This window comes from Folsomia candida, unplaced genomic scaffold, assembly GCF_002217175.1.
Source record: "Folsomia candida strain VU population unplaced genomic scaffold, ASM221717v1 Fcan01_Sc003, whole genome shotgun sequence".
NCBI classification, from domain to species: Eukaryota; Metazoa; Arthropoda; class Collembola; order Entomobryomorpha; family Isotomidae; genus Folsomia; species Folsomia candida.
Window position 1 is genome coordinate 746,733 of NW_019091195.1, and position 22,113 is coordinate 768,845.

General features: G+C 35.4%; 6 protein-coding genes across 7 annotated transcripts; 3 read left to right on the forward strand and 3 right to left on the reverse strand.

Annotated features, from left to right (window-relative positions):
- Positions 1-443: 443 nt before the first annotated feature.
- On the forward strand, positions 444-1,671 carry LOC110847583 (pathogen-related protein). Its single transcript, XM_022094551.2, has 2 exons — positions 444-689; positions 768-1,671. Exons 1-2 carry the CDS (start codon positions 560-562, stop codon positions 1,307-1,309), a joined length of 672 nt encoding a protein of 223 aa, XP_021950243.1. The 5' UTR covers positions 444-559; the 3' UTR covers positions 1,310-1,671.
- On the reverse strand, positions 1,434-4,442 carry LOC110847582 (long-chain fatty acid transport protein 1). 2 transcript variants are annotated; one of them, XM_022094549.2, is made up of 13 exons: positions 4,283-4,442; positions 4,085-4,222; positions 3,717-3,993; positions 3,539-3,650; positions 3,197-3,471; positions 2,914-3,116; positions 2,682-2,842; positions 2,457-2,603; positions 2,302-2,362; positions 2,133-2,209; positions 1,997-2,071; positions 1,697-1,936; positions 1,434-1,636 (listed from the first exon to the last, which is right to left on the reverse strand). In XM_022094549.2, the coding sequence occupies exons 2-13, from the start codon at positions 4,195-4,197 to the stop codon at positions 1,485-1,487; spliced, it is 1,893 nt and encodes a 630-aa protein (XP_021950241.1). In that variant the 5' UTR covers positions 4,198-4,222; positions 4,283-4,442; the 3' UTR covers positions 1,434-1,484. The 2 variants fall into 2 exon arrangements, with proteins under 2 accessions (XP_021950241.1, XP_035705762.1); XM_035849869.1 differs by lacking the exon at positions 4,283-4,442 and having other exon boundaries at positions 4,085-4,265.
- Positions 4,443-9,326: 4,884 nt separating this feature from the next.
- On the forward strand, positions 9,327-10,392 carry LOC110847144. Its single transcript, XM_022094009.2, has 4 exons — positions 9,327-9,706; positions 9,797-9,963; positions 10,067-10,134; positions 10,208-10,392. Exons 1-4 carry the CDS (start codon positions 9,389-9,391, stop codon positions 10,300-10,302), a joined length of 648 nt encoding a protein of 215 aa, XP_021949701.1. The 5' UTR covers positions 9,327-9,388; the 3' UTR covers positions 10,303-10,392.
- Positions 10,393-13,545: 3,153 nt separating this feature from the next.
- LOC110845570 (ABC transporter G family member 20) lies at positions 13,546-17,904 on the forward strand. The gene is made up of 24 exons (XM_035848967.1): positions 13,546-13,650; positions 13,731-13,887; positions 13,959-13,975; positions 14,046-14,075; positions 14,161-14,290; positions 14,364-14,398; positions 14,463-14,582; positions 14,648-14,695; positions 14,761-14,780; positions 15,052-15,062; positions 15,157-15,185; positions 15,354-15,447; positions 15,523-15,571; positions 15,651-16,017; positions 16,111-16,198; positions 16,279-16,398; positions 16,463-16,640; positions 16,726-16,841; positions 16,926-16,993; positions 17,058-17,135; positions 17,198-17,250; positions 17,331-17,462; positions 17,534-17,677; positions 17,753-17,904. The coding sequence occupies exons 1-24, from the start codon at positions 13,625-13,627 to the stop codon at positions 17,902-17,904; spliced, it is 2,262 nt and encodes a 753-aa protein (XP_035704860.1). The 5' UTR covers positions 13,546-13,624.
- A 238-nt stretch (positions 17,905-18,142) lies between these two features.
- Positions 18,143-19,156, reverse strand: LOC110847767. The gene is made up of 2 exons (XM_022094765.2): positions 18,977-19,156; positions 18,143-18,904 (listed from the first exon to the last, which is right to left on the reverse strand). The coding sequence occupies exons 1-2, from the start codon at positions 19,005-19,007 to the stop codon at positions 18,495-18,497; spliced, it is 441 nt and encodes a 146-aa protein (XP_021950457.1). The 5' UTR covers positions 19,008-19,156; the 3' UTR covers positions 18,143-18,494.
- A 1,719-nt stretch (positions 19,157-20,875) lies between these two features.
- On the reverse strand, positions 20,876-21,980 carry LOC110847610 (vitelline membrane outer layer protein 1 homolog). The gene is made up of 4 exons (XM_022094585.2): positions 21,727-21,980; positions 21,552-21,628; positions 21,109-21,490; positions 20,876-21,051 (listed from the first exon to the last, which is right to left on the reverse strand). The coding sequence occupies exons 1-4, from the start codon at positions 21,848-21,850 to the stop codon at positions 20,996-20,998; spliced, it is 639 nt and encodes a 212-aa protein (XP_021950277.1). The 5' UTR covers positions 21,851-21,980; the 3' UTR covers positions 20,876-20,995.
- Positions 21,981-22,113: the final 133 nt, after the last annotated feature.

Genomic DNA, 22,113 nt, shown 5'->3' on the forward strand with positions numbered 1-22,113 from the left:
CAACATGTTAAAAATTATGCGTGCTTTAGTTGATAAAAATATTAAACAATGGTATGAAAAATCACAATAATTGGTATTCGTAAATATATTTGGCTGTATCATAATTTTATAATTCACTTTTCCGCCATTGTTAGTTTCATATTTTTTCTGAATATAGCCAAGTTTTGAAGTTAAAAAATGATCCTATTCTGTACCAACCACGAACATTGTCACCTTCGGAAGATTAAGTCATTATCAGACACGCCATACTACCATGTTTACGTATATATCTATGTACATGACATTCATAAGTATACATGCATCACATAATATACTGAAAAATAACACACTCACCTTAACTTCTTTAATTCTAATAGTAAGTATCTCGTTTGTCCTGTTTCATTTAAGTATGTGTGTATGAAAATTATATCCCTAACCTAGATTTAATCAGTCAAATTATATACAATCCTTCCACTATAAAAGGCGACACGTTCTCCCGTCGGCAGAGTCTTCAATTTGGGGTTTCCATCATCTCATAAACTTATATCCTTACTAGGATTGTTTCCTAACTAACTACGAGATGGATTACGAAAAACTACCAAATTTTCTTAAAAACATGAACTCTGTTGTTGAAGATGATCTTGAAGGGATTTCATGGTTGCATGGAAATCCGCCTGATTATACACTAGTGAATAATCTGTATCTTTCAGGTAAATTAAATTCGTGGAACGTTACAAAGTGACAATTTATCTTAGAATATAGTTAATCATTTGTTTTCATATTTTTAGAACGGACTAAGATCCACCCACCCCACTCATTGGAGGCTATTATAACAAATCTGATAAAAAATTGGGAGAAGGAACTATCTCATAAGACGGACGTCTCTCAATGGCGGACCGTCGACACTGGAAAATTCAGAGTTTCCATGAACGGAGGTGAATTCAAGGGATTAGGCGATGTGGCCAAGATTGGTGCGTACAATTTCTTTATTGGCGAAAGTGAGTATTACGCAGCCTCCCTGGTTCCTGACCCCACCGAATCACACCAAGTATTCCGGAAAGCAATGAAAAACGGGTTTGCTCTCGAAGTGCTTGAAGTATATACGCCACCACCAAAAGTGGTGTTTAAATGGAGACATTGGGGTCGAATGGAGGGCGAAGTCCAGTGTCCCATGCGGAACAAGACAATTCGTACCATGAAGCCTACTGGAGGAAAAGTCGAACTGATTGGTACGACCGTCATGGTGCTGAATGATAAATATGAAATTGAACAAATGGAATTTTTCTTCCGACCTGACACCATGTTGGAGCAGATGGCAGGTGTTTGTTAATAATTGATAACTATTTACTCCATTTCGTAACCCTTGTGTAAGCACAATATCGTCAGAGGAAATTTTGCATGGAATGCTTGTGTAATCGAGAAATCAATTAGTCTTCACAACCTTCCTCAACAAGTTCAATTTTTGTTTAATTTTATTCTTTATGTGCAGTTAGAATTTTTACGAATTAAACTCTAACACTTCCTTCTATTATTCCCTTGTATAAAATATGGTTAAATGCAATGTACCCCTCTTTCTGTAAAATGTACAACGCATCGGTTACAATATTCGGGTCAAATCCTTCCTTCTGTAACTGCACCTTTAGTAATTTGAAAGTACCTGGGAAATAAATAAAAATTAGACCCATAATAAAACCATAAATCTAATTTTATTGTATACCCGTCATTTCTAAATCTTTTCCACAAATCCGCATAAAAACTGGTCGAGCATACGGGGGCAAATAATTTAACACGGTGTCGGATAGTTTTCCAATGTCCAACTTGCCACTGGGGTCGGATACCGTGGCCATGCCGCATTTTCCATCCGTCCCTGGAACTTCAACCCCGTAAACAGCGACCCCTTTATAACCGGACGCTTTGGCGATGACTTGTTCTACTTCTGCCGTGGATACGTTTTCTCCTGTGAAAAGAGACGACGTAACTATTTGTAATAATTGAATTAAATTAGTTAAACCAATACCTTTCCATTTAAAAGTATCCCCTGTTCTGTCCTTGAAGTAAAAGTAGCCAAATTCATCTCTCATGAGAATATCGCCTGTATCGATGGTACAGAATTATTCAAAAAATTCAAATGGTGTAAATTCGACCTATATTACCGGTCCTAAACCACCGATCTCCCTTTCTTCTCACGCTATCTACAATCTTTTTTCGTGTAGCTTGTTCATCCGTGTACCTAAAAAATGAGGGCGTATAATAATTAATAAGAATAGAGGAAATATGTAAGAAATGCTAAGAAACTTCTCCTTGTACATATTATGCCCTCACCCTTCAAATTCCCTGAAGGGATTCGACATCACAATTTTGCCAAGCAATTCCCCTGCCTCCCCTAATATATTATTAAATATTATTAATATATTAGTTCCCCTAATACATATATGATTTGACTAATTAAATCTAGGTCTGGGGTAAAATTTTCGTACCATGCTCAACATGTTGAATTCGACCAGTTGTAGAATCTCTGACCATCTCCCCGGTAGTATGATCCACTCGACCAAGGAAGACTGGTAGGACGGAGTATAAAAGATTCGGCAGATATCCCACTGCGCCGATGTGACCTTCCAGATTCACTGGATTTGCATGATGACGAGATTGAATGAAATGTGGTGTGCAATTTAAATTCCACGAATGAAAATGGTTGAACTTACTTATACTGCAGTTCCCTTCGGTGCTGCCGTACATTTCAATAATTTTGACCCCGAACCTTTTGACAAATTTCTCCCAAATTGCAGGATTTGCTCCATTCCCATACAATACTTTTACTTTGTGCATCCTATCCTCTGGCTTTTCGGGTTGATTATAGAGATATCTGGGTCAGATTCATATGTAAACTTTGCATACAGCAATATATTCACGCATTTAATATCTAGTTCAATTTACCTCATAATTTCGCCCAAATATTGACAATAAGTCGCATCATATTTAATACACTGCTTCCAAAAGTTGGATGCTGAAAACTTTCTAATGATGACTTGAGGTACGCCGTGAAATAGGGCACATGTCACACCCAGTATTCCGCCTTGAACGTGATACAACGGAATTGCAGTGAGCAGAATGTCCTTAGCAGGATTTAGGCACAGAGGCTGTGAAACAATACATATGTTTCATATGCATGTACGATATTTTATATCGCAGTAAATATATAGAGCACATCTAACCTTACCTGGACAACGGCACCAAAGGTGAACAAACGACTATACTTCATCTTTGCAGCTTTCGCAAGCCCTGTTGTGCCTGACGTAAAAATGTAGAATGCAACATCATTATTATTCACCTGGCCGAAATATTCCTTGTCTAGATCAGTTTTATCAATCAAGTTCAGTTCCTGGGTTAGATTGACATGAGACTGAGTTAGTCGTTTCTTTGGTGGAGATCTGTCCTCCATTGAGTATAAATGTAGGTCATTGTTATTTCCAGAATCGACCAATTCTTGGATAGCTAAGTAAAAAATATATGGTCATTTTTATGTCATTATTTCATAATGCGTCATCTATTGTAAATTTACCTCCGGTCAATTCTGTTCCAAAAATGAGACCTTTTACGTTCGAGATCTTTATGCAATGTGATAACGAGTCGAGTCTCAAATTGTAGTTTAGTAGACTGGTGGCGACCCCGAGCTGTAAAAATATTCGATTTTTTAGCAAAAAAACATGCAATATTTTGTTTTCGAAATTTGCACCAACCCTGCCAAGCCCCAACCAAATGCAAACATATTCTGGCCGGCTTTCCATAAATAATCCAACAACATCGCCCTTCTTGTAACCAGCATTTTTGAAGTATTTTGCAATTTTGAGACTCTCTTCTTGCACTCGTTTAAACGTCCAAACTTCATCCTCGTACATGAAGCAGGTCTGCATTCTTTTCTTCGTCACAACCATGTCAAAATATTTTGATGCCGTCATGTTGTTCCTCTTGCAGTAGAGGGAGAATAACATGGTGGTGGCGTATTTGTACATTCCACTGCAACATTGAGAACAATTATGACATTATTAAGAACCAATTTCCATATTAGCTGCATGCACATATGCACGTGACAAATCTTGTATCTTACAATGCATCTCGGGGAAGTGTGACTAAACTGATGTAGGTTTGTCTTGGGTAGAGGAGCAAGCCCCAAATAATCAGAGATAAGATGCAGATCACAACAAACCACAGAATACCCATCTTTCACAGGATTGTGTGTTTCTCGCTGCAAAAAATGCAATTAATCAACGTCTAAAATATTTAATCTGTCAATTTGAAGACAAACTTTGATTCCTCGAGAGCAACAGCAGATGACCGCACCGCAGTCGGCATGCAGCTTCCAGCTTCACTGATGATGGCGAAATTGCTATTGTAAACAGTACGTGGAAGGGAATATTTATTAAACAACTCCAAACGTCGGATTGGTTTGGTTCTCATCGTGTCGTACATACTCTTGTTTGGCTGGTTTTTTGTACTTCTTATTATAATGTGGTCTGTTTGTTAATGAGCAGCATTTATGTAGCCATATGCACACATAACACGTCATGGAGGATATATGCATGGCGTGAGCTAAGCAAAGTAGGGTTTAGCTAACGAAGTTATCTATGTGAGGAGATGGGATTTCCTTGTCAAATTTATACGGGTTTTTAGCTTAATGCAATCAGTACATATTTTTTGCGTGTAGAGGTAAATTGATACATTTGGGTCGTGAGGACTTTTTAGCATTATGTGAAATTTCTTTATTTTGCATATCATGTTAGTGGTCATTATGCATTTGATATTGTACATATTATTGAGGTAGATGAAGGTTTTGGTATGTGTTTCATTTGCTTGAAGTCAGATAGTTTGTGGTGAAAGGTCAAATTCTAGAAACAAGTCGATGGGTTTGGGTACATTGGTTGCATGCGGTATTTTACATATGTATGTATGTAGATACGTATTTATGTAGATATATGTACTAGAAATCTATGTATTAATATTTTCTCGAGTTCCTAAGATGATAATGCTATTTTGTAATATCACGAATATTACATAATAAGTACATCATGGAGAATATGCTGAATTTTCCAGAGGAAATAGTCCCTTGATCTGCGACACTTTCGTGTCGTAGACAAAAAATAAGGTTTAATAACTTCCTTTGGTTATTTCCCACAACTTTTTTCCTCCATTAGATTTACATAAAGGTCCAGCAATTTTCATTAATGAATCCAGTAATTTACTTATTTTTCTCATTCGTTGGCTTCTTGCTGAATGGACATTTTTTGGTCGGAATTAGTTGAATTGAGGAAGAAGAAACATTGTTAACGATGACGTACTGATTTTTGTATATTTAACAACTACATAAGTACAAACAAAAGTAATGATTATCATTGTTTTGATGTGGAATCACTTTCTTTTCTGGCCTATGACAATGTGCTTATGTCAATATGTATGTATTTACATGCATATGTATTAGTATGATAAAGGTTATATTTATACAAAAATATTGACCTGCTCCACATATGTATGTACTCTTGGATTAAATACTTCCCATGTCACCTGTATGTTTGTGGATTGAGCTTGACACTAAATAGATTTAGCCCAATATTGGAGACAGGTAATTTTAACAAGCTCATGTAATTGTAGGTGGAACGATGCAAAAATTAAGGATAAATTTTGTCGAGATGGAAATCTTGGGGCAAAATCACTAAAAATTATTACAGTGTACGAAATCTCATTGGCGACGACTTTTAATTAGTTTGTGGCACGATAATCTAAGTAAGTGCTTTTCGTTTCTAAGACGGTGTTAAGTGGGTTTCCTTGAGTACTGTAGGCTGCCCAATGCTGTATGTAAATCGTTGTATATAAATGCCAATACCACTTATGTAATTCTCGAGGTTCCCATATCCAGCGATAAAATCTTTACTTATTCAATATCATAATATAATATATAATAGTATTATGTATCTGCATACGTATTATTGCCTGGATTTTTCCAGACTTAGGATTAGGTAGATGCATAATATTTATATTTAACTGCTTTTAATTGCAAACTACAGACCAAACAATAAACTAGTTTTTCCAATAAACTTTACCTGTTATATGAGGCGCAAGTTACAAACAATTCTACTTATTTCTCTTTCGAAATAAACCCACTTTTAAATCGTCTCACGACTAATGAACTACACCTTATAAAAATATCTCGAGCTGATAAATTGCATTTCCATTTCGAGGTGTACAGATCAAGGTACACATATTGGACCCAAAGTAGAAGGCTTTCCTCATGAAACAGGAAATGCAATTTTATCAGTAGCTATTTAACTACATATGAGTCAAACTCATGTCATATAAAAATGTAATGCTAATAATTCGATTTGTTCACAAAATTTTTACTGAATTTCAAAAGATCATTTACCTATATACCCTAATTTCAGGAAGTACATACACGAATTCTTAAAATAAGTATATCAAATAATTATTAATATGGAATGAATTGTGTTGAGTTTAAAATCCTATCCGAGACTAAACTTACTATGTAGACATCTACACAATCTATCAAGTCTCATTAATCACGACAGATAATTAGTTCGTGGCATAAAAATCTAAATAAATGCAACAGTTCGTTCTTGAGACGGTGTTAATGTGTGTAACTTTCAAGATTTTCCTTGTACGCTTCTCAATGTCATAAAAATGTTATAAGTCTCGACGTTTCCATATTCTCCGATAAAATCTTTACTTCTTCAATATTATAATGTAATTATGATACTCACAATCTGGTCCCAAAGGTCGCATCCGACATAACTTTAGGTACAAACTTTTCCCATGGGAATTCGGTTTGCGAGACGTCAGCAGTGTACTCCACAGACAAGTCCTTGTTTTCTAATTTGCGAAACATTATTGCAAACGAGTTTATCAAACTTCGGAAAAGAAAGGTTTCCTCACGGTAAAAGACGGGTAAATGTAATGAGTCACGTAACGATACGACACTTGTGATAATTGTGAGTATCCTCAGTTGTTAGTAGTATGTATGGATGTATGTAGAGCAAATCTTATATGAACCCGATCACTTGGAAATTTATGTTCAAAATGGTCAAAAATGATGTTTAAAATCTCAAATGTTTGGTGGTTATTATAAACATTACTGACATTAGGTATCCACGAAGAAAGGAGACCTTAATCAATTACCCACTTTGTATTTAGTCTTTTTCGTCGCGCCCGCCATTAATTCTTTTCCGGAAGACTTTGCAACTTCATTGTTAATTTTCTCCCTCCGTAACCAAAATTTTCTTTAAGTATCGACTGTTTCACAAAGCTGGGAGTATGTCTTCTCACATATAGCCCAAATTTTTTTAATTGAGCGAAGATAATGGATGTATGTGGGATTTTCATTTTCCAGCATCAAAATGATTTTTTTCTCGGTTTTTTCCTTGATAGTTATTGCATTGTGGATTAGCCCAAGGTCGGTCCAAAAAATTGCATTTTGTATTTTATGATACACCTTGATGAAAGGAATCAGACGGTCTATCACACATTTCCGAAAACAAACCTGTGCGTCCTCATAGCCCATATGAACTGAGGGGTCCGAAACATGCCCAAATTGACCGAACGCCAGCCAAACCTCAGATTTTTTGAGAAATTTCGAAAAATATTTTAATTTCTGTTCGGTTTTCAGTTGAGAGATATATTTCCCATGAAAAAATTCCCTTCCCGAAGTTTCTGTCACGTTTTTAAGGATGTAGGACTCGTCGTCAGTGACCAATTATTTTGGTGACATTTTGTTGCACGGCTTGGTAGGTCTTGCGTTTACCATTTTTTCTTGACGTTTCGTATGCTTCGCTGGAAATTTCTTTGAATACGCTTTGACCCGCAATTTATGGGCTTTAATATGATACAAATAGTTTGTATTAATCTTTGACTTCATGGCGGCATCAGGCACGGACGTGGATGAATAATTTTCAAAAAATGATTCGATCGTTATTAACTTTCGAGGGGCCTATATGGTGGTTTTTTCTCATGGTGCGTATTTTAGGTTGACATTTTCGGATTCTGCATACTTTTTTATGTATGTCTCAATTTTTCACGCCCACCCCCTTCTCCGTTGAAATGCAGTCAAGTCTACTTCGAGTCGTTGTCACTCGAATTTTTGGACTTACAAAAACTCGTTTCCCGATTTCCTCAATTTGAAGTGGTGTAGGAAATTTATTTTCCAATGAAAACTTATGAAATTTTGGGGAGAGGTAGTCAGATATGTTTAGCATATTTTGCAAGAATTTCAGATTTCTAACCCTACTTTTGACGACTCTGCTATTAAACGCCCTAGTGATCGGGTTCATACAAGATTTGCTCTAAATGCAATACTTATGCAATACTGTTATGAATTTACATACATATTATTAGTAGACGGATTTATATAAGTTATATTTATATATCTTTTACAATACGTAAGTTTTTAATTTCAAAATAATATATGTTCAAAGTTCTTTTCATGAAGCCAAAAAAAGTTTTAAATAGTTACGTATGAAACTAAATATTATGGCAGATAAATATGTACGTATGTCATATGTGAGTATGTATGTACATATGTCCTGAAGTCACAGCATATACATCACTAACCTGAAGGGGAAGATCAATTTTAGCGTCTTGACAGGGTCAAATACCAAGATATTTGGTCAAGGGGAAATCCAAAGTGTTCGAAATTATGTATTGTTCGAGGTAATTGTCAACGTATGCAATTTTGTATGCGTTAATTTAAGAGAGTGATTGTATAATTGATAGTTATGCATTATGTTCTATGTAAATGCGTATTTAGACATGTCTGAAGTCCATGTTACGTGTTGACTCTGACAAATTTAACACTTTCACCCCGAGTGATTGACAATTGAATTGAATGGGAATTACATCGTTACAAAATGGAATTTTTCAATCTTATCTTCCGACGTTACTTAACAAATTCAATTGGAACGCTGTATCGAATTGTACGCTGGAATGTGACAGATCACGCAATAATGATTGATAAATGGTGATGGTGTGAGTGTTCACGAACACTTGAACCCATAATTACACCTACATTGAGCTTGGTAATTTACACATCTAAAATATTAAGTTAATTAATTTGCAGTTTGCACTACTCATCACGCCTTTTCCATAGTATGGCACAATCGATAACGACCACAAATCTCCCGTTAAATGAATGCAACTGGAGACAAATGACTATCAATAAATAATCGAATAAATTTGAAGTGGTTTGTTGTTACCACTTAGCATGAGCATGTTTTAATTACTAAATTGATACGACAGTGTTTATCATCAATTGATTAATCGCCAATAAAATGGTACAAATACTGGAGATGAGCCACCACAAAACTCATTCCCAACCTTTTCGGCGTCCAGACCTAAATACATACCAAAAATCATGTTCAAGTCACTGCTTTTGTCCCTCCTCCTTGTCTCCGTCTGGGTGGGTGAGTTTGACCATGTCGACGCTCACGGTAAGATGATGAAGCCCCCAAATCGTTCCTCAATTTGGAGAGTTCCAGAGTTCTCGAACCAAAATCCTCCAGCCAATTACAACGACAACGAACTCTATTGCGGCGCCATCCATCAGGTTGACGACCCTGGGAGCAACTGTGGCGTCTGTGGTGATCCTCAGGCCCAAAGTACTCCACGAGACAATGAAGTTAATGGAAGGTGGTACCGAGGAATTATCGTTGGGGATTATACCCGCGGACAGGTAATTGTTATACTTTGAGTGAAATCTATGGCACAATTTTGATAGATTTTTATAATTTTAAAATTCGATACTTTGACCTAATTTAAATAGAATATCGACATCGAGATAGATTTGAACGCGGCCCACCTCGGCGCGATGGAATGGAGGCTTTGCACCAATCCGGCGACGGAGAACCAGGCCTGCTTCAATAATCACTTGCTCCAGCTTACGTCGGGAGGAACTAAATTGTATGTGACCCAAGGACCTGGATTCTACAGGTATGTATATTTTTAACAAGCTCAAGTATGAAGTAATTATAGATGGGAAGACGTAATACATGATTATAAATTATACTGAATTCGAAATCTTGTGCTAAATCAGGACCCAGGCCACCCTCCCAAGCGGTGTTACGTGTGAGCATTGCATCCTTCAATGGAATTACAGAGGAGGTGAGAAGCTGTTCGCATTACTAATTGGCATTCTTGGAATGTGATTATGAAATGAAATTTTGATTGTCATTAGGAAATCAATACGGTGACTGCGGCAATGGGACGAGTGGACTCGGATGCGGTCCGCAGGAAACCTTCCGAGGTTGTGCGGATGTTAGGATTCGATAATTTGCGAAAAATGGCAAACACATTAAAAACGATTGTAAATAAATTTAATTTATCAGAGCAATAAATGGTATTACACCAATATGACATTCACAGCTCACTTTCTTCAGCTTAATCCGGCCTATTTCAAGGTGATGATTTTGTCTGCTCATGATTTTGGATAAGCATTTAATAAAAATGTGCATGACGTTTACCAATATTCTCCAATTATGTGCATTCATGCACTAAATATTTCAGCACTGTTTTTCAGCATTACGTTGTTTTCTGTTTGAAAATATAATGTGCATAGTAGCTACATATGTATATAATATTGAGCAAAAAATTTATGCACTTGAGCCAAAAGGTATGTATAGCATTTGATAATGGAATGAATAATTGTCATAAATCTTTATATCATACATAACGATAAAATGATCCATTTGTAAATAATGTTAATGTACAGCAATACGTATTACCACTACCTGCGAGTACATGTGCATGTGTGTACATGTGGGTATTACTTCCTCATATCCATATACTTATACGTGTGCACAAGGCTCGACTCTGATCTTGAACTTCATCATTAGTTTAAAAATTTTAAGTTCAAGTTCAAAAATTAACAACATGATCAATTTATATTTCTTTAATTTAAGTTCAAGTCTCAAACTTTGCCTATAACTGACCCATAAAAATACACAATGATATGCACATATTTTTTGAACAGTGTAATGTTTTTTTTTTGTACTTTAAGCTGACAATGCAATGGTGTGAAGTGTAACACTCCGATTATGTTGAACTTTTGGAATTACGAAGTTCAAGTCAATCCAGCAACGTTTGTTGAGGTAGTTTGTGCACTGGTTGGAATTTGCCAAAATATTTTAGGCTGATTTTGTAATAATTTTTATCAGGCGGAGAAAGCAAACATCACTTTCATTCTATGTATTCTCCTCACATTAATTTTCACTCTGATTTCTCACTACGAGTATGAAGGCCGTAGGCCTTCATATTAGTATAGCTTGATCAGTGATGCAAAATAGTCATAAATTAATGACGACATAAAAGATTTCACAGATTTCATATACGTTTATTCTCCTTAATCATTAGGGATGACACTTTTATTTTTTTAACTACTTTAAATTTATAAAGAAATGAATATATGTATAAAATAAAATCAAAATAGAATGGAAAAACTTATTTGCCTTCCAGTCCTGAAGCGTTGGTATGTCGAGACAAAATAATGCCATACAATCGTATACGTCCAGTATATCGAGTGGCTATCAAAATTACCAACGAATTAGGAATGAAAGGTAAATTGTGTGCATATGTAAGTTTTCCCATTGTATTATATTATTGCTGAATTCATGCATACATTCAATTTTTATATAAATTTACAGAAGATTAAAAAATAAAAATTGCATATGTACTCGTATGTATTCGAATACATACGAGTACATATGCAATTTTTATTTTTTAATCTTCTGTAAATTTATATAAAAATTGAATGTATGCATGAATTCAGCAATAATATAATACAATGGGAAAACTTACATATGCACACAATTTACCTTTCATTCCTAATTCGTTGGTAATTTTGATAGCCACTCGATATACTGGACGTATACGATTGTATGGCATTATTTTGTCTCGACATACCAACGCTTCAGGACTGGAAGGCAAATAAGTTTTTCCATTCTATTTTGATTTTATTTTATACATATATTCATTTCTTTATAAATTTAAAGTAGTTAAAAAAATAAAAGTGTCATCCCTAATGATTAAGGAGAATAAACGTATATGAAATCTGTGAAATCTTTTATGTCGTCATTAATTTATGACTATTTTGCATCACTGATCAAGCTATACTAATATGAAGGCCTACGGCCTTCATACTCGTAGTGAGAAATCAGAGTGAAAATTAATGTGAGGAGAATACATAGAATGAAAGTGATGTTTGCTTTCTCCGCCTGATAAAAATTATTACAAAATCAGCCTAAAATATTTTGGCAAATTCCAACCAGTGCACAAACTACCTCAACAAACGTTGCTGGATTGACTTGAACTTCGTAATTCCAAAAGTTCAACATACACTGCCCTGTAAAAGTCTTCGCCAAACATTGACGCAGTGATAACTCAAACAATTGGTGACATAACAATTTGAAATTTTGCACAGTTATAGTCAATCGCATTTCTGATGAGATAGGACTCCAAATTCTGAACATTGATGACCAGGTCAAAGGTTATGATCTTTTGACCTCAAACCTCAAAAGTGACCTACCTCAAGGAATTTTTTTCCTTGGTGTTTTTATTTTTATAAAGTTGGCACAACTCATCCTGAACATTTTGATATGTTTATCACCTCTGTGCGATTTTTTTTACGCTCACGAGAATTTTTGGAAAAATGTAGTTTTGAAAAGTTATAACATTGAGCTTATGGGGGAAAACTTAAAAACTAGTCAAAACTACATTTTTCCAAAAATTCTCGTGGGCGTAAAGAAAATCGCGCAGAGGTGATAAACATATCAAAATGTTCAGGATGAGTTGTGCCAACTTTATGAAAATAAAAACACCAAGGAAAAAAATTCCTTGAGGTAGGTCACTTTTGAGGTTTGAGGTCAAAAGATCATAACCTTTGACCTGGTCATCAATGTTCAGAATTTGGAGTCCTATCTCATCAGAAATGCGATTGACTATAACTGTGCAAAATTTCAAATTATTATGTCACCAATTGTTTGAGTTATCACTGCGTCAATGTTTGGCGAAGACTTTTGCAGGGCAGTGTAATCGGAGTGTTACACTTCACACCATTGCATGTGTATGATCAGAGTCACTTAAAAGCAGAACAGAAAAATTTTCTTATTAATGATGATATCAGTATATTTTGATCATCACAATTTATTGGATGAATGGAGTTTTACAAAGAGCATAATATCCTTAATTAGCACCATGGCTGTACATGTTCGGATGATTACCACATTTTAAAATCTTCAGAAGAACGGATAGGTATTACTCAGTTTTATAGATTATTGTTTCATGAGCCGTACATCGCACAGGATAAAATAATGATGATGGGGCTGGAGCACTGGCATCAATCGTTCATTTTGACCGTGGGAATTTTTATCGTATTTTAAATCAAAGTTATTTTAGTAACAACATTTTAAATTACATCCTATAACTCTGCTTATGAGTAGCTTGTCTAGTTCAAGGATTGGATAAATATAATTAATGATTCAATTATGTTTCATTCCACAAACTCGGTGTTCAGTTTCATTTACGGCTTCATTGGAGCAGATCGTTTTTGATTTGATTTTTTTTCCGAATTTCTTTTGCTTAACTAAATTGCTAAGAAATGGGATTCTCCAGCACACAGTTGGGGTATTAAAAAATAAAAAGTTTTTTCACGAGACTTGCAACAATTTCATGGGACAATATTTTGCTTTTGTATTGGTTGGCAGGCTTGAAGAGAACGCTATATCGCAAGTAGACGATCAAGCGACATTGGAAAGCATCAAGAAAAATCTGACCCCAGAAAGACCTATAGCTGTACAAGTGAAAAATGCATGCAAAACCTACGGGAGAGGACCACCCATTTTAGAAAATCTTAACATGACAGTACGTAAACATTATTTAAAATCGTTTCATAGTTTCCAAACGTTTAAAAGCATTTCTTCAATAATGCATAGGTACCTAGAGGAACAATGTAGGTGTTGTAAAATAAACTGTATTTAATTACGTACAAAAAGCTGAATGTTTTAAATTTATTTGCAAAGCTATGGACTCCTTGGTGCTAGTGGATGCGGGTACTGAAATATCTGCATCTTTCATTTTTAGTGCATGAAAATGAATTAATCACATAAATTAAATACGGTTTTTATCGGAGTTTAGTAAGACCACAATTTTGTCTTCTATCGTTGGTTTGAAAAAATTGGACTCGGGGGATATCTGGGTGTATGGAGCTAGGCCAGGATCAAAGGAATCGGGAATTCCAGGGAAGACTATTGGGTACATGCCACAGGTAATTACAATGGTCAATCTCATTTTTACTCATAATTATGTATGTACGTCATTTTAAAATTAACCTTTTGCAGGATATCGCTTTATATCAAAAGTTCACAATCGAAGAGTAAATAAGTTGAACTTAATAAATTTTGGAAAATTATGTAAAATTAAGTTTAAGTTTCTTTTAGAATCTTGAATTACTTTGGAGGAATTTATGGAATGACCAAATCCGATGTGACTGCACGTATGGATTTTTTAATGAGTTTTTTAGATTTACCAGATTGCACCAGGAGGATTGATTCTCTGAGGTAAATTACATCAAAGCTCATCTTTAAAACCAGGGATTTAACAAAAATTGCCTAAAAATAATTAGTGGAGGACAGCAAAGGAGAGTATCACTCGCTGTTTCTTTGATTCATAGGTATGAAAATATAATATACAAATGATAGCGTAACGTATGCAAATAACACATAATTCATTCTTTAGTCCAGCCTTAGTCATCCTAGGTAAGCAAAATTGTTACATTAAAAATACTGCTACCACAATTTTTGATAGTGACTATTCAAACACAATGGAAATAAAATTTGCGTGCACTTTACCATTGTTCTGATGAGTAGTAAAAATTTACGAACATATCTCTCTGCATGAAATTTGATTTAAAATTTGTTTGCCTGATCAAATATGACAACAGACAACACATATCTGATTCAAACTCAAATATAATGAGTTTTGCCATTTTAATTTGAATTTCTTCAATTTCCGGTCCGATCCGAACAGACGAACCTACAGTAAGTGCACTTAATCAGGCTTATGCACCTCTACCATTAATATGCTCACATTAATATTTTGAATCATAAGATTTTTACCCGTACGTTATTTTAGGTGGGCGTGGATCCATTATTGAGAGAAAAGTACGTGGGAATTATTTTTATTGATTTATTTGTTTATGTACGTACTATATGTATGTACATATCTATTTATCAGGGCATGCAAAATACTAAAATTGATGTATTTAAAATTCCTAAGTTAAAAATATATCCTGCAAGCATTTGGATAAATTGAAATTGAAATTTGAATAGCATCTGGACATATTTAGTCGACCTCGTGTCCAGAAGACGCACTACCGTAATTATCACGACACATTACATTGACGAGGCTAAAAATAGCCACACGGTACAAAAACACGATCTTTGTCTTTATTCTCTATAAATGAAATGGTTAAAACCAAATGGGTGCAAAATTTTTAAGGTGGGATTGATGAGAAATGGAAAACTTCTCGTCGAGCAAGCTCCAAAAGGTAATTGGTATTTAAGCATATGAAAAATTATGTATCTACGTACATTTATGTACATATCAACTCCACTATTTACGCCCAGACCTGCTCGAGGAACATCAAGCCGATCTCCTTGAAGACATTGTGCTAAAATTGTGTCGAAACGAAGTCAAGAAACCAACTGATGAAGTGTCCGAAGCAATTCAGGAAATGTCATTTTACACACAACAACAAATTTCTGGTCAATCAAGCAATGGAAAAAATGGAGCAAGTAATGCTGTAGTCGGACTTAAATTCAAGCCCCGTTCTCCCGATGATGACAATATTGTGATGCAACAAAGAAATCGATCCCAGTCCATCCGGCGTCGTCAGTCCGTCATCGAAACCGTGAACAATTCATTTGCACGACAATCTGACAAGGTTTTTTCGCTCGTGAGGAGAAATTTTTTGACACTGTTTCGAAATCCGATGTGAGTTATATTTATATGAGTATTTATAAATTTAAATAAATATGTGCATACGCAAAGGAAAGGAAATTTATTTATTTTATTCTGTAACCTCAGATTTGTAGTTGGTCTCCTAATCATGCCCACGTTTCAAACGGTGCTTTTTAATTACATAGTAGGCAGGGAGCCGATTAATAAGCGGATGGTTTGTTAATGATTTTTTTCATTAATAAATTTTAAGTTTAATCTAATTTGAATTCATTTTAATTCATGTCAAAACGAAAGGGAGTGGTCAATGGAGATTTTGAAAATCGGACGAGCTATTGTGCCGATAGAGAACCAGGATGCTTTAAAGAAGGACTGAGCTGCGATTATATGAATAGATTTGGAAACAATATTTTATGGGTTGGCAATTCAGAGTTATTTAGTATCAATTAAACAACTTATCGTAGTGTAAAATTATGTTTAGGACAACTTTGAAACGGCGGATGAGGCATTTGAAAGCGTAAAAAGCGGAGCTGTCAAAGGGTTTATGGAATTTCCGGATAATTTTACAACCCACATGAAAAATAGAGCACTGCATAGAAACTACGCGGATAATGAGACGTTAGTTGGATCCACAATTAATTTTCATATGGACTTTTCAGGTGAATGAGTGGAAATATTTAGATTGCATAGTGATAAATATTCAAAGTGTGATGTCAAATGTGTCTCGCTTTTTGGTTGACACAGATTATTTGATGAACGTCTTTCTGCTCAATAATATTTTCAAGAACTATCTGGCTTTCGCCAAAGGGTTGGTGGAGGATTGTGGCGGTGATAGCAGACTGATGGATACTCCGTTAAAGGTTCCAGTTCGCTATTTAAATATGTATTTAATATGTATCTTGGTTTTGGGCAAATAATGAAAATGAATATTTCCTCGGTCACAGTACAATGCCATTTATGGGAGCCTCGATTCTAGAAATGCGGAATACATGCAGCCCCCGCAAATATTATTGTGAATTTTTTATTGGCATCGAAATATTTTAAATATTTATTACATTTCAAATTTTCTCTCGTAGAATCATGTTCCTTCTCCCGATGACCGTGGCTGTGACATATATTTGGGACAAAAAATCTGGGACATTGGACAGAACCATGTAAAATATTCGTCGTGGGGTTTACAATTTGCTCTATTAAATAAATAAAAATAATGTTTCAGGGTCGCAGGAGTCGATTATTTCCATGTCGTTATCTCCCTTCTGGTTACCGAAGGTAATTTAAGATTTTAAAGAAACTTAAACTCAATTTTACATAATTTTGTCAACTTTATTAAGTTAAACTTATTTTCGAAGGGCTCCTGATGATTATAGAACTCATCCTCTGTCTAGCGACGCTCATTTTTGTGTTCAACTTTAAAGTTCAGGGTTCCCTTATTCTCTGTTTTGCGCTGGGAATACTAACAGGAATTTGTGGACTGTCTTTTGGTACTTAGATAAGACCGAATCAAGTGGATTAGTGGAAGATTATATAAAAAAGATGCAAATTTTTGTTGCAGGTTTTCTATTTGGAGTTATGTGCGATCATGAGATAGAAGTCCTCGTATGGTCACTATTTGTCTATCTGCCAACGATGGTTTCGTCGGGATCTACGCCTAGAGAGGGGATTGAACCATGGGCGAAATTAGTGACGGGATATCTTCGTAATTTTTTTTTACACATATTAGATTTTTATTTATTTAACATGATTAACTAATGGAATTATTCTTTCAAAATAGCAATTACCAAGCCTGCCGAGAGTATCAGGAGTATTGTGACCCGTGGGTGGGGAATTACCCACCCGCTTGTTTATCCGGGATTTGTCGTGCTATTGGTTTGGATAAGTCTTTGTTGGATTTTGAGCGGATTTGTTTATCGTATGAGAAGATAAGCAGAGTTTACAATTGGTTATTTAACGCATAACTAACTAGTAAGTGGAGGTGATCTGCTTATAAATAAATAAAAACAAATTTAGAAAAATACAACAGTACTTGAAATTTCCCATCGTCATTTCCAAAAAAAATCACATATATTTCACAAATGGTTTATATATGACGGTACGATGTCACAAAAGGAGAATATTATATATGAGACCATCAAATGTGTCACTTCTTTAAGCAAAATAAAAATACACATATTAAAAATTTTGTATTCTTCACTTCTAAATAATACAGTTTAAGTGTATTGCAATTTCATATTGATCATATTGATGATAACGAGCTAAATATTTACATAAGTCAGAGTATAATATTTGTCATGACATATTTAGCACAATTTAATTAAATACATAACAAGTAGCTGACAAAATAAATAAAATACTAGTTTTACAGAGAAGAAAGTCCATTGTAAATTAAGTCATCCAACTTTTACTGTTGGGATAATTTCTAGCGTCTCAATCTCCCCCTCTCAAAACAACTTATTTTTCTATTTTCCCATTTTGTATGTATGTATATAGCTGATTGCCATTTTCTTAAATATTTATTACACCGTTGTCCTACTATTTCTACCATGTTCAACATCATCACCTCCGGAAGTGGGGGGTTGATGCATTGGTGGTTGTTGTGGGTAGAACCACGCCCAAGGTCCTTCAACCTGCATTTGTGGTTCGAAGTACTCCCCAGCAGTCACCCAATATCCGTTGCTACCACTGCCCCGTCTCAACTTGCCTCCACCTCCTCTGCTGCCTCTCATCCTGTCCTCGTCACTCCCACCGCTTCGTTTCTTCTTTATGTAGTTGAAGCAACAGGTACGAAACGCTCTGGAACCACAAACGGTAGAACATTCCATCCCACACGAATCACAACGCAGCCCATCAATCCCGAGGTTTAGTTCCTGGTCTGACAATGCCAAGGAGGACGTTACAGCTAGCCCAAGGGTCACAAAGACCAAACCTAAAGATATTAACTATTTAGTGCTTGGTAACTGTGGGGGCAAGTTGAGATAAGACTGATTTCTGGACTTACCAAATAGTAAAGTAAATGCGGGATAATGCATTATGCAGGGTATCTTGATAGTATTTAGGTGTTAAATAGTCGCTGTGGCGCTGTGACACCTCCCCCAGAAAAATATGACTCTCTCTTTTGCAATATCAAGGGCAACGGGAGCACCCTGTTTCTCGGGGATAATGCAAAAAGAAAGTAATTTGGTGAGACATGGAACCTCTCCTTTTATACTTGAGCTGAGGAAAATCCACGTAATAGAACTTTTTGAATTCCTCAAGGCTAATCAAACATTGCCACCACACGTGTATGGAATTGGCGTGGAGAGAGCGAGAGATATTGTTAATTTGACATTAAATACTATGTGTGTATTGACTTTCTCATACAATTCTGGATTTTAATCCTTGTCATGAAATGGATGAGTTTTCTGCTTTACTTATTTCCCTGGTTGGTCTCAGCCTCTGGATATTTGTTAAAGATTTTGGCCATGACTCATGACTGATGATCCCGACTGAGGAGTTCTAATCTTGGAGTCAAGAAACGGATAAAAGATCAAATGAAACCACATCAATTGCTAAAAACCGCCAATCAAAAACCACAACCAGACGTTCTCTTTGACAAATAATAATAAGAAATCAAAGATATATTTATTTTCCACGAGTAGCGAGCTGTAAGAGTGCCAAGGATGAGAATTTGATCAATTTTATAATGAATTGTGACGATCGGGGGCGAAAGTCAGGCGACTACGTGGGCGAATTTTCGCTTTCCTTTTACAGTGATTGAAAGTGTATGGATTTGGAATTTAGAGAAATATGTAAATAGATATGAAATACAACACTCTATGCGAAAAACATGTAACGATGTGGGCTGTGGGGGACATTTTCGTAAATGAAGAAACCGATTGATTGATTGATTGAGATTATAAAAGACATTCTTGTGTAATTAGCAAATATATGTATACTTTAATTAAATTTGTGTGCATGCACATTTTTTTATAACGGAAAGATTCAGCATGTCGAAATCACCAACCATGCAACCACGCATATTATTTGCAAAGTTTAATTTTGAGAAATAACGAATTACTGAACTTTATGGCTATATGCCCAGAAGTCAACTTTCACCTACGTATTTGATTTAATCTTGCTACGTATTTACTGAATCAGGATCATTCTTTCACTTGGGGATTAAACGGGACACTCGATTGAGTGAGAAAATGAGAATAGAAGTCTCTCTTTATCTCAAGTGTATGCTTCTCTGCTATGATTCATTCCAACCCAATGGAATGACCCAACCCAAAATGTATTTCCAATAAAGTTGGTTAAGAACAAAAATTGTACTCTCATTTTTGGGACACATGTGTGTATGTACATGTTTGAATTAACATTAACATTAACATGGACTATTATGTAACTACATATGTATATATGGAAGTACCAGCTAAAGTTCACTTGCCTCGAAATATGATATGCATAAATATGTAACTTCCTGCTACTGGAAAATTTGGCATTTTTTAAAGCAAGCATATTTGTGGGTTCAAGATACATAGCGTAACAATGTTGGAAAATTAGAGAAGATCAGCGTAAAAGGCATGGATCTAAAGGTAAAAGGTGAAAATGCTGCATGTAAAATTTTGATGAAAAATTCAAGAAACAAAATTGAATTATCCATTAAGAGGACGTGGAATCATTGGATATTAACTAAATTAAATACGGAAGGGTTTGGTGATAAACATATGCAAACATATGCCGGCAATTAGACTTTAATGATCTACCGCCGCAGACTGGCTTTCGGGCCAGTCTACCCACCAAAGTACATACATATGCAAAGGATTTATATTTTCTTGTAATATTTGTAGATTTATAGAAATCTGTTTGGCTCAGTCTGACACGTTTGAATCGATCCCTATTTATTAAATTGTACAAGTTTTTAATTGATGCTATGACGTGGTTCGTATTTTATTACTGCTGTAATAATTTCTTTACAGATACGTATGATGCATATTTCAAGGATAAGTAATACAGAAGTAATGAACTTGGTGATAGTTTAACCCACTGTGCAACATCCCATGTTGAGATCATTCAAAGTAGTGTCGTCATCTCCTATGCAAAAAGTATTATTTTTAACCATTTCTGACGGAATGGTTTAGAAATTTTTACCATTTGGGCCTTCCACTCTTGTCTGAATTCCACAAATCCTTAGCCCCCTTGGACATTTCAGTTCCGCTGTCCAGTCGCCCCAACCGGTTCCATATCCTTCCAACACGGTAAAATCAACATCATTACAAATTAGTCGGATATTATTTCCCGCAGTATCATCGCCCAATGGTCCGATCAGATCTGGTCGTTCTGATCTGAATTGAAATCCATTAACAAACCATGGATCTGGACACTCTACAAACAGACCAAAATCCCCTTTATGACCAACGCTAGAGCTAACGGTTCCAAAATCTTGTCGGGTTAATGACGCCGTGTTGTTCCGCTGTTTACTCGCTGCGCCAGAAATGCACAAAAGCTCTATCCCGTTGAGTGCAGTATCATCCTATTTATTCAAAATCTCGCATTACTATTAATTCAAGTGAAGTATTGAAGTTAATATTCACCTCAAATGCTCCTTGATCCTGGTGTACTTTGAGTCGCATTCCATAAACAAAGCTTCCAGGAGGGCACAGCTCCATTTCTGAAGAGAATGTGAGAGTCAGGTAATTTTTTTGATAAATATATGTGCAAGAATATGCACCCGTAATATATTTAGTAATTTTGTCATGTTCGTGATACCTCCCCAAACTCCCCAATCGGAGAGGGCAATTCCTTCTAGCACGACGTCTTGAGATGTCACATTTCCCACGGCGCAGATAAACAGGAGAACCCAACTGATTGCTGATTTAGCAAGAATATGCATTTTGAAGTATGTATAAGAACTCAAAACAATAGAATTTTGGATTGGTTTTGTTTTGTGCAAGATTTATAAAACTAAATATTTTCCAATTCTTTTTATAATGACATAGATAATAGATACATAAGTGTTATACAATCGGTGATAAATTATTTTATTGATTAAATTGATATTTAAGATATGTATGATGAAATCAGTTATAAATAAAGCATTTCATTGTCAGTGAAGGAATTTTATCAAAGTTGATTGAGGATGAGTTATGTATAACC

Bases quoted from the DNA above. Each gene is read 5' to 3' on its own strand.
- LOC110845570 (XM_035848967.1), top strand. From the start codon at position 13,625: ATGGGATTCTCCAGCACACAGTTGGG. The intron at 14,583-14,647 runs GTAAATTACATC...AAAAATAATTAG, and splicing joins AGGAGGATTGATTCTCTGAG to TGGAGGACAGCAAAGGAGAG. The intron at 15,448-15,522 runs GTACAAAAACAC...AAAATTTTTAAG, and splicing joins AGGCTAAAAATAGCCACACG to GTGGGATTGATGAGAAATGG.
- LOC110847610 (XM_022094585.2), bottom strand. From the start codon at position 21,850: ATGCATATTCTTGCTAAATCAGCAATCAGTTGGGTTCTCCTGTTTATC. The intron at 21,491-21,551 runs GTGAATATTAAC...TTGAATAAATAG, and splicing joins AGGATCAAGGAGCATTTGAG to GATGATACTGCACTCAACGG. The intron at 21,052-21,108 runs GTAAAAATTTCT...CTTTTTGCATAG, and splicing joins AAGAGTGGAAGGCCCAAATG to GAGATGACGACACTACTTTG.
- LOC110847582 (XM_022094549.2), bottom strand. From the start codon at position 4,197: ATGGGTATTCTGTGGTTTGTTGTGATCTGCATCTTATCTCTGATTATT. The intron at 2,072-2,132 runs GTAATATAGGTC...CCATCGATACAG, and splicing joins AGATCGGTGGTTTAGGACCG to GCGATATTCTCATGAGAGAT. The intron at 1,937-1,996 runs GTATTGGTTTAA...CTCTTTTCACAG, and splicing joins GGATACTTTTAAATGGAAAG to GAGAAAACGTATCCACGGCA.
- LOC110847767 (XM_022094765.2), bottom strand. From the start codon at position 19,007: ATGCATTATCCCGCATTTACTTTACTATTTG. The intron at 18,905-18,976 runs GTAAGTCCAGAA...TAATATCTTTAG, and splicing joins CGCATTTACTTTACTATTTG to GTTTGGTCTTTGTGACCCTT.
- LOC110847144 (XM_022094009.2), top strand. From the start codon at position 9,389: ATGTTCAAGTCACTGCTTTTGTCCCTCCTCCTTGTCTCCGTCTGGGTG. The intron at 9,707-9,796 runs GTAATTGTTATA...TAATTTAAATAG, and splicing joins GGGATTATACCCGCGGACAG to AATATCGACATCGAGATAGA. The intron at 9,964-10,066 runs GTATGTATATTT...GTGCTAAATCAG, and splicing joins CAAGGACCTGGATTCTACAG to GACCCAGGCCACCCTCCCAA.
- LOC110847583 (XM_022094551.2), top strand. From the start codon at position 560: ATGGATTACGAAAAACTACCAAATTTTCTTAAAAACATGAACTCTGTT. The intron at 690-767 runs GTAAATTAAATT...TCATATTTTTAG, and splicing joins GAATAATCTGTATCTTTCAG to AACGGACTAAGATCCACCCA.